Source organism: Punica granatum, chromosome 3, assembly GCF_007655135.1.
Source record: "Punica granatum isolate Tunisia-2019 chromosome 3, ASM765513v2, whole genome shotgun sequence".
NCBI classification, from domain to species: domain Eukaryota; kingdom Viridiplantae; phylum Streptophyta; class Magnoliopsida; order Myrtales; family Lythraceae; genus Punica; species Punica granatum.
In genome coordinates this window covers 32,361,383-32,381,111 of record NC_045129.1, presented here as the reverse complement: position 1 = coordinate 32,381,111, position 19,729 = coordinate 32,361,383, and the positions used below count along the sequence as shown (strand labels likewise).

General features: G+C 38.2%; 2 protein-coding genes across 13 annotated transcripts; one reads left to right on the top strand and one right to left on the bottom strand.

The window, feature by feature from the left end:
* Positions 1-12,527: 12,527 nt before the first annotated feature.
* LOC116200902 lies at positions 12,528-17,161 on the top strand. Of its 12 annotated transcripts, none has more exons than XR_004155761.1 (8): positions 12,541-12,662; positions 13,048-13,275; positions 13,407-13,438; positions 13,588-13,826; positions 14,051-14,129; positions 14,214-15,499; positions 16,857-16,935; positions 17,020-17,161. XR_004155761.1 is itself a non-coding variant. In XM_031531867.1 (7 exons), the coding sequence occupies exons 2-7, from the start codon at positions 13,090-13,092 to the stop codon at positions 17,104-17,106; spliced, it is 483 nt and encodes a 160-aa protein (XP_031387727.1). In that variant the 5' UTR covers positions 12,541-12,662; positions 13,048-13,089; the 3' UTR covers positions 17,107-17,161. The 12 variants fall into 12 exon arrangements, 5 of the variants coding, with proteins under 5 accessions (XP_031387731.1, XP_031387727.1, XP_031387728.1 ...); XR_004155760.1 differs by having other exon boundaries at positions 13,048-13,287; XM_031531867.1 differs by lacking the exon at positions 14,214-15,499 and having other exon boundaries at positions 13,048-13,287; positions 13,588-13,595.
* Positions 16,883-18,163, bottom strand: LOC116200901 (NAC domain-containing protein 90-like). Its single transcript, XM_031531866.1, has 3 exons — positions 17,903-18,163; positions 17,515-17,807; positions 16,883-17,395 (listed from the first exon to the last, which is right to left on the bottom strand). The coding sequence occupies exons 1-3, from the start codon at positions 18,054-18,056 to the stop codon at positions 17,159-17,161; spliced, it is 684 nt and encodes a 227-aa protein (XP_031387726.1). The 5' UTR covers positions 18,057-18,163; the 3' UTR covers positions 16,883-17,158.
* Between the last annotated feature and the right edge of the window lie 1,566 nt (positions 18,164-19,729).

Below are 19,729 nucleotides of genomic sequence, written 5' to 3'. Positions count from 1 at the left end.
CCGATTGACACAGAAGGTCCAACCACCAATCGAAGACCTCTCTCGTCACCAGTTCCTGGCAGCCGATCGGATCAAAAGTCTGTTTGCAGTATGGCATGGGGACACTTCACGGGTGCTCTGCCCTGCTCCATGCTAGCATTGATATACGAGGCTACGCACCGTTTGCAGAGTCGAAAGTGTCCGCTGCATCCAATTGTTGTTGGCTGCATCCAATTGTTGTTGGCGACATCCTATAGCTCGAGGGGAGATTATTCTCCATGCCTATTGCGCATTGGAAGGTCCCCACACGAAAAGCTTGTCTTTTGAGGCGGTCTAGGGTTTCTTTTGGTTATCAGCGATCGCCTTCGTCCGGCTGACTTGAATGGAATACACATATATTACCAAATATATATATATATATATATATATATATATATTGTAAAGAAACGAGATTGGGCTGAAAAGCTTGCGTTTGTTATTCATTCTATCGGTATGTATACAACTCAGTTCTGATCAATAAAAGGAAAATAATGTTTATGGCTAAAATGGACTATCCTAATTATGGTATACATGGATATGTACAGAAATACCATAGGAAGAAAATCCTTTTATAATACTCCCCCTCAAGTTGTAAAATGAGGATTCCAAATTCTCAACTTGCTGAGGAGAAAATGGAATGGGTCACGTCCAAGTGCCTTAGTAAATATGTCTACTAATTGAAAACACGTAGACATATGGGATGTTTCGACAACTCGGATGTGCCTTAGTAAATATGTCTGCCAATTGAAAACACGTAGACATATGGGATGTTTCAACAACTCTAGAGTGTAGATGTTGCCTAATGAAATGACAATCTATTTCAATGTGTTTGGTTCGCTCATGGAAAACTGGATTTGAGGCAATGTCGAGAGCCGCTTGATTATCACAGAACAAGCGCATGGGACTGACATGCCCAAGAGATCTGAGGAGGGAACAGAGCCATAAAAGTTCACTGACAGTTACTGCCATGGCCCGGTATTCTACTTTAGCTGAGGATTTGGAGACCGTCGTTTGCTTCTTAGTCTTCCAAGAGATGGAGTAATGAAATATCCAATTAAGGACCGCCTAGTCATAGGACAACTAGTCCACTATGCATCACAATAAGCTGTTAAGGACAGAGAGGTCGGTTGAAGAAATATCCCTTGTCCTGAAGATTGCTTGAGATAGCGGGTACTTGCATGGCAGCGTCCCAATGGTCTTGGCGAGGATCCTGTAGGAATTGTGATAAAATGTGAACGGGATAGGCAAGTTCAGGCCTGGTAATTGTGAGATATAGTAGACGACCGATAAGACGACGATACAGTCCCAGATCGGGAACGGGATCGCCACTATCTTGAGATAACCGATGTTGTTGTTCCATAGGAGTTTGAGAACCCAGCATGCTGGCTTCAGTAAGAATATCCAGAGTATACTTCCGTTAATTGAGAAAAATGGAATCGCTTCGAATGATCTCTATCCCAAGAAAGTATGATAATGGGCCAAGATCCTTAATAAAGAAGCATTGATGAAGATAATCCTTAAAATGAGCACATGAGAGAGGACCATTAGTCACGAGAATCACATCATCCACATATACGAGGACAACAAGAAATACACCTCCCTGAGAGAAGGTGAATAAAGAGTGGTCTACCTCTGACTGCTGAAAACCATAGTGGATGAGAGCCGTGGCAAATTTTGAGTAGCAATTGCGGGAGGCTTGACGAAGGCCATATAAAGACTTTCTCAACCAACAAACCTAACCAGTAGTGCCCGAACGAAAACCTGGAGGAAGAAACATGTAAACTTCTTCATCCAAGTCCCTGTGGAGGAAGGCATTGTTAACATCAAGCTGATGCATTTTCTAGTTCTTAGCAACAACAATGATCAATAAACATCGTACCGTGACTAGTTTTGCCACTGGGGCAAACGACTCAAAAGGATCAACCCCTTAAATCTGGGTGAATCCTTTTGCCACGAGTCGAACTTTATAGCATTCTACAGTGCCATCTACCCCGTCTTTTGATCTTGAAAACCCATTTGCTTCCAATGGGTTTCTTCCCAGGTGGAAGCGACTGAACAACCAAGTGTCGTTATCCTCAAGAGCACGAATTTCATTCGCCATGGCAAGCCACCATCGGGGATCTTTGGAGCTGCGGAGTAGGTCCTTGGCCTTGTGTCGGAATTAGTGGTAGCAAGAAATGACAACTGTGTAGCATCGATATCCGAATAAGTAAGATAATGGTCTAGAGGATGAGATGTACTTGGGGAATGCGACGGAGTGGGTGATTGAATGGGGAAGGGGGGATTCAAAACAACGAGCAGTGTGAGAGACAAAATCATTGAGCCAACTTGGTGGACAAATATTTCGTGGAACCTTAGAACGAGTGATACTTTCCATTTGAGACTTAAAAGAAACAGTCGAGTCAGTCGGAGGTGGAGCAGTTGTCGGATCGAGCAGAGAGTCGGTCGGATCTGGTAAAGAAGAGAGAACGGGCGCATAAAGAGATGTGGGTTGGACTGGAGTAGGCCCAGTTGGCACCGGGTCGGACAAAACAGCAGAGGTAGCGAGCAGAGCGGAAAGCAACATCCATCTGGGCCCAGCGGAGGGATGTTGGGCCGAACGAAGCCCAATGTCTGGTCTAGGCAAAGCTGGAGTGGGCTCAGCCGAATCAGAGCCATACGGGCTTAGTGACTTCCCCTGAAATGCTGGGCCCGAACTATACAAAAATCGTATGCCGGTATTAGTTGGTTCATTGGATTGCTCCTTGCTGAATGGAAAATCAGTCTCATAGAAGCAGACGTCTTGAGATATAAATACCTCATGATTATAAACTCTCAAACCTTTATTCCCAAAAGGATATCCAATAAAAATGCACTTTCTTGATTGTGGCCCAAACTTATCCTTGAAACGAGGATTGTTATGTGCATAGCAAAGACATCCAAAAATACGAATATGCTGATAATCCGATTTCTTATGGAAAAGCAGTTCAATTGATGCCTTGCCTGATAGGACGCTTGAAGGTGTGAGGTTAATTAGATGTGCCGCAGTAGAAATACACTCTCCCAAAAAATCAATAGGAAGAAAGGCTTGAAACATTAGAGCTCGCGCTACATTAAGGATGTGATGGTGCTTACGTTCGACCCGCCCGTTTTGTTGAATTGTGTCGGTGCATGAGGTCTGATGTGTGATCTCATTGTCGGAAAAATAGTCTTGAACGGCTCGACTCATAAATTCCGATCCATTATCACTTCGCACTGTTTTCACTGTACGATCAAATTGATTCTTAACCACCCTGCAGAAATTGATCAAGAAACTCTGTGCCTTAGACTTATCTCGTAGAAGGTAAACCCACACACCACGGCTAAAGTCATCCACAATTGATAAGAAATACCGAGCACCAGTAATGGAAGAAACCTCGTAAGGTCCCCATATATCACAATGTACTAACTGAAATGGAAAAGAGGCTTTATTTGAACTTATTTGGAAACTTGAACGTGTTTGTTTTGCTCGGCAACACACGTCACAAGGCTCATTATTATCTGAACGATGTATAGAAATAGAATTATCCTTGAACTGAATACGATGAGAAAGATGCCCAAACCGCCGGTGCCAAATGTCATTAGTATCTGCTTTCATTGCCCATGCTCTTTGAAATGACGAAAACACTTGTCCTAGAAGCTAGACCCTCCCGTGAAGTTCACCCACTCCAATCGTACTCTCCGAGGTGCGGTCCTAAATTAGACATAAACAAAAAATGTAGTGAACACTACAATTAAGTTCCCAAGATAATTGAGCCACGGACAATAAATTGCAATTAAAATCCGGAACATAAAGAACATTATGAAAAATCATATTAGCTCCAAACAAGATTTTCCCAATAAAAGTGGTTTTCATTATTCCATTCGAAACATGAATAATTGGGCCATTATTAAAGGGAGTAACATCAAAAAGATTATCCAAACAACCAGTTATATGTCTTGAAGCCCTCGAGTCAATGATCCAATCAAGTTTGAAATTAATGGGTACAAAGTTCTCACCACTTAATTGATTAATCTCACCGTCATCCCGTAAGACTATCGAGACGAGTTGCTGTAATTGGGCCTCAGAGAGATGGGCTAATTTGCCGAGGTCTGCTGATTGATCACCATGGGCCTAGGCCGCCATGTGGCCTGCTGAACTATGAGGGGCAAACTGTTAGGCTGACTGGTTGCCTCTACTGCCCACGAGCCTGATGGGCCGAATGCACGTTAGATGGATCGCCGCCCGAGTAATAATTCCCAGACTGTCCCGGGTTGGAGGATCCGAACCCGAAACTACTACTTCCATGTTGTTGTGGAACAGAGACTCCAAACCTTCTTCCCAGCCGCGATTGTCCTGAAGAAATCCCTTTCACATTCCGTTGATTCAGTTGATTGGTGGCTGGATATCCATGGAGCTGATAGCAAGTGGCTTGGTGATGTCCATTCTATCCACAATAGTCACAGAGAGGTCGACCTTGAGCCTTGAAATCTCCCTTGCTCGAGCCGACAAAATTAGGGTTATCGCCCCTAGAATCATTTGCGATTTGGCCGCGAAACCAATTGCTTCCAAGCTAGAATCCCTGCCTTGGGTGACTAATCGCTGAGCTTTATCGTGTGCAGCCATGGAGTGGGCTTGATTGACAGTCAGGAAAGGGTCCATACTCAGGATTTGGTATCGAATTGTAGAAAACTCGGGATTGAGCCCGTTGAGAAACTAATGAACCTTCTCCTTCTCCTTGTGGGCGGCAAGCTGAGCTCCAGCGTCACAGGTGCACGTCGGTAAGTTGAGATACAATTCCAATTTGTCCCAAAAACTCTTCAATTTCGAGTAAAAACCGATTTCTTCTCCTGTCCGAGCAAACATATATCGGTCTTGAGTTGATGGATTCTTGTTTCATTTCCTTGCGAAAAATGCTCCTTGAGATCATCCCAGAGCACTTTGGCGTTCTTTGCTCCGGTTATAGAGCTTTTGCCTTCAATAAAGCCAAGCTTATTCTTAGCTTGAAGTGCAGTTTGCATTACCTATGACCAGATATTGTATTTCTTGCCATTGAGTTTGATGGAAATTAACTGAGTTCCCGGTCCATTCGAGGAAGAGAGGAGATACGCTGGAGGTATGCTTGCTATAAGATTACTGCTCTCTATGCTTTTTGACATTTCGATAACTCAAGGAATTAAGAACTGACTGATGACGCTTAGCTCTAAACTGGCAGGATGAGGTGGTGAATGACGCTCAGTCCAGAAATTGACAGGACAAAAGCTCGACCTAAAAACTGGCCAGCAAATTGAAGCTTGACTATTGCCCTCACGATCGACGCTCTGATACCATGTAAAGAAACGAGATTGGGCTGAAAAGCTTGCGTTTGTTATTCATTCCATCGGTATGTATATAACTCAGTCCTGATCAATAAAAAGAAAATAATGTCTATGGTTAAAATGGGCTATCCTAAGTATGGTATACATGGATATGTACATAAATACAATAGGAAGAAAATCTTTCCATAATATATATATATATATATATATATTTGATGGATCTATAGATGAAATAAATCTTCTTGTTCCGAAAAATATGGACCTAATTTTATTTTTTTTTTGTTGTTGTGTTTTTAGGTATGTATTCCCCTCATTTATATTCATCTTATAACTTTAAAAGCGTAAAAATACATACACTTTTCTTAAATTTTCAAAATTTTCAATCTTTTTTATTTTGACCTGTAAATCAACAAAGTGAAACTTTGCTCTCACATCTACCAAAACGTCAATTTCTCCGTTAGAAATGTTGACATGGACGATGATGGTGTTGATCCGTGAAAAACAGAATTTGAAATGACATTCTTTTGTTTCCATAAAATCATAAACTTTTAATTTTTTTCCCAAATCTTTCAATTTTTTTGGTCTTTTCATAAACTCACAGACTTTTAAGTTTTTCCCAAATCTACTAATTTTATTTTTATTTTTCTATTATTTAACAATAAACCAATTTAACCCTTTTAATAATGAGATTTTTCAATTTTTAGGAGTATTTGCTTCTAAGTGTATTTATTAATCAGCCTTACTTGAAATTAGAAAAATAGTTTAAGTCGTTTTTATAAATATTCATTCCTCGAATCATTTGAACTTTTAAATAGGATACATGGTAGTCCTCAATTTCTAGATGAAGTTTGCATGGCTTAGAAGGGGTTGTGAATATAATGCAATGATGGGAAGTAGCTGCTCTAGCGACCATTAAATTTTTTTTCCCCAAATCTTGCTTCCTAGGTAAAAATAAAGTAAAATAAAATTCAAGTGGGATGGAGCCTACCTTGCTTAATAGAGTGCCGGTCCATCTAATCCATTAGTTGGAAATCACTCCGATATCCTAACTACTAGAAGAATTTTTCCCAACTCCTACTTCCCACATAAATAAAAAGAAAAACTCAAATAAATTAGTTTCCTTTTTATCTAACTATGTGATACTATTGTTGTATTTCGTTTTAGCATAATGAAATTATAATAGCTTCCTACACTATTTGGTATCCTATTCTAGACCATTCTCATACTTAAGAAAATAAAAGGAGAATTCGACATGCTAAATGGTCAGTTGACTAGAGCTACAGTACGATGTGATAGAATAGCAGTTTTTAGTACTAGATATTTCATGATCTTTCATTGAGTATTTGTTTAAATCTAACTCTATATGTACTTATTATTTCATGGCTAAATAGATCTTAAAAAATGCATGGTTAAATGTTATAGGGGTATGACAGGCCATAGCCAGTAATGTCATTATTGCAAGATACAAAACTCATTTAATATTTCAAATAATTCAAGCACTAAATATCGAAAAAAACCAAGTTAAATTAGTTTTTTATTTCATGAAAGATTAATTAATAAATACATCTAGAAATTTGAAAATCACATTACATAAAGGGATCGATGTTTTTGAAATTATTAAAGAATAAAAAAAATTGGCAGATCTAGTAATAAATTAAAAGTTATTGATTTTATTGGAAAAAATGACGACTCAGATTCATTTTGCCATGTTAGCGCTGTTAATGGCCACGTCAACAAATTTAATGGAGCAATCGAAGTTTTGGTAGATGTGGGAACGGAGCGAAACTTTGGGAATTTACATGTCAAATTAAAAAAGAAAAAGGAAATGGTAGATCTAGGAATTAAAGGGAAGTATATGCATTTTTAGACTATATATGTTATAATTTGGATGATTTTCATAAGAACCTCCCATTGGATCGATAAAAGTCTTTATCATAAACACTTAACTCCTGATAAATGTCACTTGGACTCTCCCCATTCTTATATATAGACTAAGATCTTTTTAATTATTTTTTAAAAATTTACATAATGGATTTACAATGTTATTGGACATTTTAGAGAGCAGTTACAATCCATTGATTATGGAAAATTTTGGATCTCCAGAAAATTGGCAACTAATACTTCCAAGAAGATTTACAGTGCAACTTTTGTAATAGGCAATAACTAGTTTTTAATCACGTGCGTTGCACGGATTTGTTTGCATATAGTTATTACTCGTAATTTTTATAGATGAATTTACTTCTTATGAACAATAGCCATTTTCAATAATTAATTTCTACCATGAAACAATAATTTCTAATACATTAAACTTCTAATATGGTGTAGTGACAATTTTGCAACTAATTCTTATATTTAATGTGCATTACATATTTTTTTGATCATTTGTATATTACGTGAGATTGCTACGCACCGTAAATATACAAACTTGATTTTGCATTTATAAAAAAAACAAATATAATTCTACTATCCTATGGCAAAACTTTTTACTTTTTATGTCATCTTATTTTTGTGAAATTAGTAGTTGTTGTATGATTTTTTTTATCAAAGCCGCCCAAACACTACTCGTCCCCAACAGCAAATTCTTCTCCTCATTCGTCTTCTCTTCTTCGGTTCCAGCACCGCTGACTTTAAGAATCTTGATTTTCCTTATGGTGTTTATTCACTAAGAGCACTAATGGGACGGAATGAGTGCATATATCAGTGTGCGATACGAGAGAGGAGGAAGGTTGGGTCTAGTGCAATTTCAATTTAATTAGCAATTATATTTTATTTGTTTATACTCCTAAGTTATTGTTTGTTGCAAAACTCCCTCCAAACAAGTTGCCAAATCATCATTCCGTGCATTTCTTGACGGAATATGGACGACATACTGTGCGGTGAAAAAAAATCGCGTTGTACAAGAAAATGATTTGAATTTATATTGCACCGTGAAAAAAGTAAAAAATCGTGTTGTATGGTGCTATTTTTTTCTCTATCTAGTATATTTAATGGGAGTGTGTCAATGTATTCGTGATAGCTCCTTCTCGCACGAAAATGTTTACATGGCAATTCCTCATTGCACGAACGGAACGTTTTCGTGAGAATAGTCCAAATTACTTATACATATATATAGATGTCACAATTTCAAACACACAAAATTAGAAGAATTAGAGGTTTTTGTGCATATCACTCTGTAAAAAAAAATTAACAACAAATTCAAAATAACAAAAATAATCTAGTCAAATCCTTTTAAATCCATTAATGAACACAATCCAAATAAGGGTCTCGAAATGCCTTCATACCCCTTAAAAAACTTCCTCACTTTAGTTGTTTATAACCTTGTAGGCCCTTACCCCTTCGTACCCTGTAATAAAGAATAATCCAAACACAGTTAGAGAAGTTAATTCTTGGTCCAGTCAACTGGCTTCTAATGACCATACGTCACATAACCTTCGAGAATTTTTCTGCTACCAATCAATCAAACATATCTTGTTTGATAGCTCAAAGCCTTCCTACTTCAACATAATTTTGTGGAGAGAGCATGGGAGTCGTCAAATAGCTGCCTCAGGCCGAACAAATTGACCGTAAAGCATAATCGACTCTGAGCTGTGTGAAACCCGAATTTCCCTACTCCCCCAAAGCCCCGTGTATGGTTCCTGATATGAAAGAAATTCACTAGTCATGCCCATAGTTGAATTGCAGTAATTGTTTGCCACATAAGTGTGCAGACAAGGGATTACAATAGAAAGCCATTTAGGTGAACTATATAAGCAAAGCAGCAATACCACGTAATGCTAGGATAACATTACAGTCGATGACACTATATGCAATTCATCAGGTTGCTAGTCAGGTCATAGTAGACAAGCCCCGCCCAATAGGGATCACACCTTGAAATTAATAGTTGTTGTATGATTTTCTTTATTAGAGTTGCCCAAACACTACTCATCCCTAACAACAAATTCTGCTTCGGTTCCGGCACCGCCGACTTTAGAATCTTGACTTTCCTTCTGGTGTTTATTCGTGAAGAGCACTAATGGGACGGAATGAGTGCATATCAGTGTGCGATGCGAGAGAGGAGGAAGGTTGGGTCTTGTGCAATTTCAATTTATTTAGCAATTATATTTTATTTGTTTATGCCTCTAAGTTGTTATTTGTTGCAAAACTCCCCCCAAACAAGTTGCCTAGTCAGCATTCCGTCTATTTCTTGATAGAATATGGACGACATACTATGTTGTGAAAAAAAAATCGTGTTGTACAAAAAAATGATTTGAATTTATATTGCACCGTGAAGAAAGTCAAAAAACCGTGTTGTATGGTGTTATTTTTCCTATCTAGTATATTTAATGGAAGAGTGTCAATGTATACGTGACTGCTCCTTTTTGCACGATAATGTTTACATGGCAATTGCGAACGGAACGCTCTCGTGAGAATAGTCTAAATTACTTATATATATAGATGTCACAGTTTCAAACACACAAAATTAGAAGACTTAGGGGTTTTCGTGCATATCTCTTTGTAAAAATAATAATAATTTGACAACAAATTCAAAATAACAAAAAAAATATTGTCAAATCCTTTTAAACCCCTTAATGAATTATATCCAAATGAGGGTCTTGAAATGCCTTCATACCCATTAAAAACTTCCTCACTTTAGTTGTTCATAACCTTGTAGGCCCTTACCCCTTCGAACCCTTTGATAAAGAATACTCCATACATAGTTAGAGAAGCTAGTTCTTGTTCTAGTCAATTGGCTTCTAACGGCCATACGCCACACAACGTACTGCCGTTTGCCGTTCTTCTATGTCAGCGTTGCTTAACGGATGATTAAACGGAATGTCAAAATCGAATAAGATTTGCAACAATGAAAATTTAGAGGTGACAAAAACAATAACAACAATGGAAAAGCACCTAAAGATCGAGGGCTGAAAGCGTATATTAACAGTGGGCTTAACCTGACACTTCCCTCGATTTGGGCCTATAGGGCCCAGAGTGGGCCCCAATTAAAAAGCCCAGTGCTTGAATTGAGTGGGCGCCAGTAAGAAGCAATTTTTACCCTTTTTATTTATTTGTTTAGTTATTATTCCTATATGTATACACCGCTGAATTAAGCACTCGAAGTTATTATTAAAGAAGAAAAAAAGATTATGATTCTAAGAAAAATAAAATAAAATAATCGTAGATCTAGGAATAAATTAAAATTTTGTGATTTTATGGAAAAAAAAATGACGGCTCAAATTCATTTTGTCACGTCAACAAATTTAATGGAGCAATCGACATTTTGGTAGATATGGGAATAGAGCGAAACTTTGTTTATTTACAGGTCAAATTAAAAAAATAAAGAAACGGTAGATCTAGGAATTAAAAGAAAGTACATGCATTTTTAGACTATTAATCCTATATATGTTATAATTTGGATAACTCTCATAATAACCTCCCATTGGATCGAAAAGAAGTTTCCTTTAAGTCTGTAGGATAAACACTTAACTCCTAATAAACGTCCCTTGGACTCTCCCCATTATTATATATATACTAAGATCTTTTTAATTATTTTTTTCAATTTTTCATAATGGATTTACAATGTTATTGGACATTTCAGAAAACAGTTACAATCCATTAATTATGGAAAATTTAGATCTCCTAACAATTGGCAACTAATACTTCCAAGAAGATTTACAATGCAACTTCTATAATAGGAAATTAGTTTTTAATCACGCGCGTTGCACGGATTTGTTTTTAATAGTAATTATTCATAATTTTTACAGACAAATTTACTTCTCATGAACAATAACCGTTTTCAATAATTAATTTCTACCATGAAACAATAATTTATGATACATTAAACTTAGACTAATTTGGTGTAGTGACAATTTTGCAACTAAGTCTTATATTTAATGTGCATTATATATTTTTTGATCATTTGTATATTTCGTGAGATCGCCATGCACCGTAAATATACAAACTTGATTTTTCATTTATAAACATATATATATATATATATATATAGAATTCTACTATCCTATGTCAAAACTTTTACTTTTTATGTCATCTTATTTTTGTGAAATTAGTAGTTGTTGTATGATTTTCTTTATCAGAGCCGCCCAAACACTACTCATCCCCAACATCAAATTCTTCTCATTCTTCTCCTCTTCTTTGGTTCCGACACCATCGACTTTAAGAATCTTGATTTTCTTTCGGGTGTTTATTCACTAAGAGCACTAATGGGACTGAATGAGTGCATATCAGTGTATGATACGAGATAGGAGGAAGGTTGGGTCTTGTGCAATTTCAATTTAATTAGCAATTATATTTTATTTGTTTATGCCCCAAAGTTATTGTTTCTTGCAAAACTCCCCCAAAAAAGTTGCAATGTCGGCGTTCCATCCATTTCTTGACGAAATATGGACATAATGTGCGATGAAAAAAAAAATTGTACTGTACAAGAAAATTATTTGAATTTATGTTGCAGCGTGGAAAAAGTCAAAAAATCATATTATACGATGCTATTTTCCCTATCTAGTATATTTATGGGAGAGTGTCAATGCATACGTGACAGCTCCTGCTCACACGAAAATGTTTACATGACAATTCCTCATCGCACAAACGGAACACTCTCGCGAGAATAGTCCAAATTGCTTTATATATATATAAGTGTCATAATTTCAAACACGTAAAATTAGAAGAATTAGGGGTTTTTGTGCATATCTATTTATTAAAAAAATAATTTGATGATAAATTTAAAATAACAAAAAACAATCTAGTCAAATCCTTTTAAACCCCTTAATGAACACTATCCAAATAAGGGTCCCGAAATGCCTTCATGCCCCTTGTAGGCCCTTACCCCTTCGAACCCTTTAATAAAGAATACTCCAAACACAGTTAGAGAAGGTAGTTCTTGTTTTAGTCAACTGGCTTCTAACGGTCGTATGCCACACAACGTATTGCCATCTGCCGTTTTTCTATGTCAGCGTTGCTTAATGGATGATTAAACGGAATGTCAAAATCGAATAAGATTTACAACAATGAGGATTTAGAGGTGACAAAAACAATAACAACAATGGAAAAAGCACCTAAAGATCGAGGGCTGAAAGCGTATATTAACGGTGGGCTTAACCTGACGCTTCCCTGATTTGGGCCTATTGGGCCCAGAGTGGGCACCCAAATGAAAAGCCTAGTGTTGAATTTAATGGGCGCTAGTAAGAAGCAGTTTTTCCCCTTTTATTTATTTGTTCAGTTATTATTCCTGCCGCCAATGTGCAAACACAGCCGAATTAAGCACTCGGAGAAGAAGGAGAAGGAGAAGAAATGGCGTCCGAAATGTCGGAGGTACTCGTCGTCCCGCGCGCAAACATGTAATTCTTCGATCGTCGCATCTTCCTTTGACCGTTACTCTGATGCTTCCTTTCGCTGCATCTGAAATTGCGGGAATCATTGTTGTCTAAGCTTCTGTTTAATTCTATGAAACCAATGAGGAAAATGAATTGAAAAGGACGAGGATCATGTTCAATTAGCTTTTCACATTTGGTACCGAGTTCCCCGTGGAGTTTGTACTGATGCAGATTGCTTTGATTCTTCGACTCGGCCGGTGTTCTTTGTGATTGTGTTCATGTGGACTTTCTGGCTTCTGCTGCCACAGTTGAGCTATAAATCCGTGTTGATTTTCACTAAATCTCTGTTGTGCTCGAGTCGTATTAGATGATTTCATATGAGTGATAGCCTTAGGTTTTTTAATGGCAGTCATTCGGGTCCGACACCATTAGCAGCATCATAAGACTGCAGATGCAAAGGCTATTGCCAGGCTCTCTTGACCTTAATTTCTTTCGCCGAAATTATGAGAGTTTACCGGATTGGAAGTATGTTTGGTGGATGGTTGTTTTCCCTCCTGACTTAATGATGATGCAACGGCTTTTCGAGACCGTATGTTCCCTCACTTGTGAGTGGATCATGAGGCCAGTTGACTCGAAGGTTGAAGATGGAGTCGGTTCCCTTCTTGACAACAATACATTTCTCACGAATTTTTAATGCTTTTTTCCGAGTGTGCGTGTCAACTCCCTTTACCATTTTTCTAAGTCTCATTCATTTGATTTCGCTTGCAGTCCAAAGGGTGGCACATGTTGGAACAAAAGAGGTACTTCTTGCTGCTTGTGGCTTGACCCCTTCTTACCAGCTGATTAATTCTCTTTAGATATAGCAAATAATTATATCTTGATTATGAAGATAACATCCGATTCTGCAAGATAACTATATCGGGATTGACTTTGAAATATCATTTGATAGGTCAGGAGGTCAGATTGCTTTGCTGGTCGTAGGAGATTCCGGTTGAAGGAAATAGACGTTGAAACTAAGCTTGTCGTTGTCTAAGAATTATAGGTAGTGAGAATTAGATGCTTTTGCTCCATGATAATGTCAAAGGATGTATCATTCCGTACTGGTTGATCGGATCTTTCAAAAGGAAGCTGCTAACTTCATCGAGGGCACGTGATCCCAAGCCGGCTAAGCATTTCTATCCTGCTTAGGTTGAAACTTGAGATTGCATTTGACTCTTGTGCACAAAAATGTCAAACTTGATATGATAAATTAAATGTATTCCAGCTGCACAGGTAAACTTGAATTTGTACTTAAACAACTGTTTTTGAACTATGGAAATCATTGCTTTGTTGAATCCTCGGATTATGGTGTGTTCATTTTTCAGTTATCAATGATTTACTTGCTTACCCCTTCGAAATTATTCAACATGCAGCTTGGATGAACAGTTTACACCTCCAATGCACTATCAAACGTTACACCATTCAATTCAAGCGCGCACTCGAATCTACAACGTGAGTTATTCTATTCTTTGTCAACTTCATTTCACCTAAAGCATTATCAATTTCATAATGAACTCCTCGTGCCTTCCTGTTCAGAGAAGAAGGCACACTCTGCATCTTCCTGCTTGGGTTTTATGCGTTCATCCACCGATAACGTCGGTGGAAAAGAATGATCGGGCCTAGCTATTTGTTTCAATATTACTCCCCAGTCCTTGGTTATCTCTGATGACTTCCTTCAAAGCCAATCTAACTGTTCCCAGTCCTTGGTTTTCTGTCAATTGTATTTTATTTGTTTATGTCCCAAAGTTGTTGTTTGTTGCAAAACTCTCCCAAAACAAGTTGCCACGTCAGCATTCCATCCACCTCTTGACGGAATATGGACGGCATACTGTGCGGTGAAAAATTTGTTTTCGTACTGTACAAGAAAATGATTTGAATTCATGCTGCAGTGTGAAAAAAGTGAAAAAACCGTATTGTACGATGTTATTTTCCCTATCTAGTACATTTAATGGGAAAGTGTCAATGCATACGTGATGGCTCCTTCTCACATGAAAATGTTTATATGGCAATTCCTACTCGCACGAACGGAATGCTCTTGTGAGAATAGTCCGAATTACTTTATATATATATATATATATATATATATATATATATATAGATGTTACAATTTCAAACGCACAAAATTAGAAGAATTAGGGTTTTTTGTGCATATCTCTTTGTTAAAATAATAATTCGACAACAAATTCAAAATAACAGAAGTAATCTAATCAAATCCTTTTAAACCCCTTAATGAACACTATCCAAATAAGGGTCTCGAAATGCCTTCATACCCTGTAAAAAACTTCCCCACTTTAGCTGTCCATAACCTTCTAGGCCTGTACTCCTTCGAACCCTTTAATAAAGAATACTCCAAATATGGTTAGAGAAGCTAGTTCTTGTTCCAGTCAACTGGCTTCTAACATCCACACGTCACACAACGTACTGCCATATGCCATTCTTCCATGTCAGCATCGTTTAACGAATGATTAAACGGAATGTCAAAATCGAATAAGATTTGCAACAATGAGGATTTAGAGGTGACAAAAACAATAACAACAATGGAAAAGCACCTAACCGGACTGAAAGCGTATATTAACGGTGGGCTTAACACTTCCCCCGATTTGGTCCTATTGGGCCCAGAGTAGGCCCCCAATTGAAAAGCCCAGTGCTTGAATTGAATGGGCGCCACTAAGAAGCAGTTTTTCCCCTTTTATTTATTTGTTTAGTTATTATTCCTGCCGGCATATGTATGCACAGCCGAATTAAGCACTCGAAGAAGGAGGAGAAGGAGCAGAAATGGCGTCCGAAATGTCGGAGGTACTCGTCGTCCCGCGCGCAAACATGTAATTCTTCGATCGTCGCATCTTCCTTTGACCGTTACTCTGATGCTTCCTTTCGCTGCATCTGAAATTGCGGGAATCATTGTTGTCGAACCTTCTGTTTAATTCTATGAAACCGACGAGGTAAATGAATTGAAAAGGACGAGGATCATGTTCAGTTAGCTTTTCACATTTGGTACCGAGTTCCCCGTGGAGTTTGTACTGATGCAGATTGCTTTGATTCTTCGATTTGGCCGGTGTTCTTTGTGATTGTGTTCATGTGGACTTTCTGGCTTCTGCTGCCACAGTTGAGCTATAAATCCGTGTTGATTTTCGCTAAATCTTTGTTGTGCTCGAGTCGGATTAGATGATTTCATATGAGTGATAGCCTTAGGTTTTTTAATGGCAGTCATTTGGGTCCGACATCATTGGCAGCATCATAAGACTGCAGATGCAAAATGCTATTGCCAGGCTCTCTCGACCTTAATTTCTTTCGCCGAAATTATGAGAGTTTACCGAATTGGAGGTCTGTTTGGTGGATGGTTGTTTTCCCTCCTGACTTAATGATGATGCAACGGCTTTTCGAGACCATATGTACCCTCACTTGTGAATGGATCATGAGGCTAGTTGACTCGAAGGTTGACGATGGAGTCGGTTCCCTTCTTGACAACAATATATTTCTCATTAATTTTTATGCTGTTTTCCGAGTGTGCGTATCAACTCCTTTACCATTTTTCTAAGTCTCAATCATTTGATTTCGCTTGCAGTCCAAAGTGGCACTTGTTGCTGCTTGTGGCTTGACCCCTTCTTACCAGCTGATTAATTCTCTTTAGATTAGCAGATAATTATATCTTGATTATGAAGATGACATCCGATTCTGCAAGATAACTATATCGGGATTGACTTGGAAATATCATTTGATAGGTCAGGAGGTCAGATTGCTTGGCTGGTCATAGGAGATTACGGTTGAAGGAAATAGAGGTTGAAACTAAGCTTGTCGTTGTCTAAGAATTATAGGTAGTGAGAATTAGATGCTTTTGCTCCATTATAATGTCAAAGGATATATCATTCCGTACTGGTTGATCGGATCTTTCAAAACGAAGCTGCTAACTTCGTCGAGGGCACGTGATCCCAAGCCGGCTAAGCATTTCTATCCTGCTTAGGTTGAAACTTGAGATTGCATTTGACTGTTGTGCACAAAAATGTCAAGCTTGATATGATAAATTATTCCAGCTGCACAGGTAAACTTGAATTTGTACTTAAACAACTGTTTTTGAACTATGGAAATCATTGCTTTGTTGAATCCTCGGATTATGGTGTGTTCATTTTTCAGTTATCAATGATTTACTTGCTTACCCTTTTGAAATTATTCAACATGCAGCTTGGATGAACAGTTTACACCACCAATGCACTATCAAACATTACATCATTCAATTCAAGCGCGCACTCGAATCTACAAAGTGAGTTATTCTATTCTTTGTCAACTTCATTACACCTAAAGCATTATCAATTTCATAATGAATTCCTCGTGCCTTCCTGTTCAGAGAAAAAGGCACACTCTGCATCTTCCTACTTGGGTTTTATGCGTTCATCCACCAATAACGACGGTGGAAAAGAATGATCGGGCCTAGCTATTTGTTTCAATATTACTGCCTAGTCCTTGGTTATCTCTGATGACTTCCTTCAAAGCCAATCTAACTGTTCCCAGTCCCACTGAGGCTGCTGCTGACTGGTGGCGGTCTCACAGCTCGGACTTCTTGAATTTTGCGGGAGTTCAGCTGGGCCTCCTCCCATTGGCACAGCCTCCTCCCCTTGTCCCCTTTGTGCCTCCACTGGCACCGGCTCCATTGGGCGGCGGTCAAATGCTCGGAAGGTTCCAGCAATCACGTAAACCCGGCACAAAGTGAACTCAGTTCGCAGCTACATTTGAGAAACAGTCCATTCATTAATCACAGGATTGTTTCCTCATATTGGAAGCAAAACTGGGACAGCTGGATTGCTGGAATCAGAATTTGCATCAAAGTGATTCGAATGCTCACCTTAGGAACATCACTGGTGAATTGGTCGGCTGCATGTTCAATGGCTCTGTACTCATGCATCTTCCACTTGGTTTTCCTCCCAGCGGGAGCTTTTCCTTTGTAGAAAACCATCGTCTTCTTCAGCCCGATCACCTGATTGTCCGAAGAGTAGACGTAACCCGGAGACCCAGTTGCTTTCCAATATCCCGAAGAGGTGGTACGGGTCGGCCTGCCTCCACGAGCTTCTCGCTCTTGTCTCGGCACGAAGAAGAACCACTGCTCAGTATCTGCCGGACAATACTCCCCTGAGAGCTCTGCATTACACGAAGAAAAGCAAATGAGCTGCATTAGAAAGGCAAAACATTAGTTATTCGATGAAAACAAAGGCAATAGTCGGCGTTCCAAGTACTTGGGAGGTGCCATGGCTCGATATCATAGATGCTGACGACAGGTATGACGTCGTGAATCTCGGGTCTGTTGCCTTGGAGCTTGTTTTGCAGGTAGAAGGAGATAAGCTCCTCTTCCGTCGGGTAGAATCGGTAACCCGGTGGGCGATCCTCCATTGCTGGGGCCTGCCTGCTGATAAAGCTTCCTGGCTGAGTTTAGTAAAATGGGCACCATTAAGATGAAAGAGCTCGCTCTCTATATATATGCACACGTAAAGTAGAGATTTGGAAAGATTACGGGGTTTTTGTGGAAAAAAAATTCCACGCGTTTATTTGGAGAAAAGCGCTTTCATTTTTTGTCCGATTGCCTTCCTTCTCGTTTGGGCGAGTTGTGCTGATTTGTACTTTACTCTATCCGTATAATCAAACCCAACTTTTCTTTTGAACCAGTCAGCCTCTTCCTCCTCGTGTCCGCGCTGGTCACTGTGCACCATTTCTAGGACACGACAGATCATCGCGGTGTCCACGTCTCCGTGGTCCTCGATGAGACTAAAGACCTAATGATGTTCCACTTCATAATCCTTCCCCGTTTTCATGATCCGTTCATTGCTCGAGGGCACGGTTCTCGGCTTATGTCCACGGAGTTGGATCGCTCGCCCAGGTTTCAGAAAATCAAGATCAAGCGTATTTTTTTTTACTTCAGCTTAGTTTTCAATGGGAGGAGGCACAACCTAATAATTCCCATCTTCGATTAATCGGCTAGGGAAGCGAGAAACGGATTAGGGGCAGGTATAATTATGCCACATAGAGTAGATGATACTCGAGATACGTTTGACAATAGTGTTATCAGTTCCTTCCACTTACCTGTGTATTTCGTAGATTCAATGCTTGACCTAGTCTCAAGGGTTCACATACTATAGGTTATTTATTCATAAGGTCATCAGGGCCACAAAAATATTTGTGCTTGCTCCCAAAAGTCCACGCTCGTGCGGAGTGCCCTCGCAGCCTATTTCACGATTATTTAATACAACAAGAACTCTCGTTTTCTATAACAGCTATCAAATTATTGAATTTTTGCCTTTTTTCTTAATTTTTCTCATTTTATGATAGAACTTTTTGAGGACGAGGGTGGCATTTTGCATTAAGTTGCTGGGAAGGCAACATGTTGTCTCCTCCCCCTGATTTTACCGAGTTCGACTCTTCTCCTCCTTTCCATGGTTCTTTTTATCTCTATTTATCACCTTCCCTTTCCTTTTTATTTTATTTTATTTTATTGTATTTAATTAATTTTAGTTAATATCCTAAACTAATTACAATATATCTTACATTCTTTGTCAATTTAAAATATTTGCGACAATAGTTTATTTATCTATTTGAAAAAACACGAATATAAATTTACTTTTATCAAATTTAAATGCAATTGCAATAATTTATTTTTTTAATTTCATATACTTATTTAGCATTATATATTTTATTTTAATGAAAGAAAACATATAATTTTATAGAGCATGAACATCCCTTATATTGTTATTGATTAAAAGCAACGTAGGCGAGAAATCTTAAGCTTATTTAATTATCAACAAGTCTTACATTACCACAAAATTTTAAAAAAGAAATTTATATGCAATTTAAAAATTATATATCCATTATGTTTAAATAATGACAAAATAGATGTTCAATTTAATAATTAGACATCATTCCTTTTCATGATTTAGGAGAACTAAAATATGCAATTTCTTATACACAAAAATATATAATTAATTTCAATTTATTAATTTTACAAATAATTTAATTATTAATATTTTATTTTTAAAATTAATAAAATGCACAAAACGGAACCCGCAACGAGG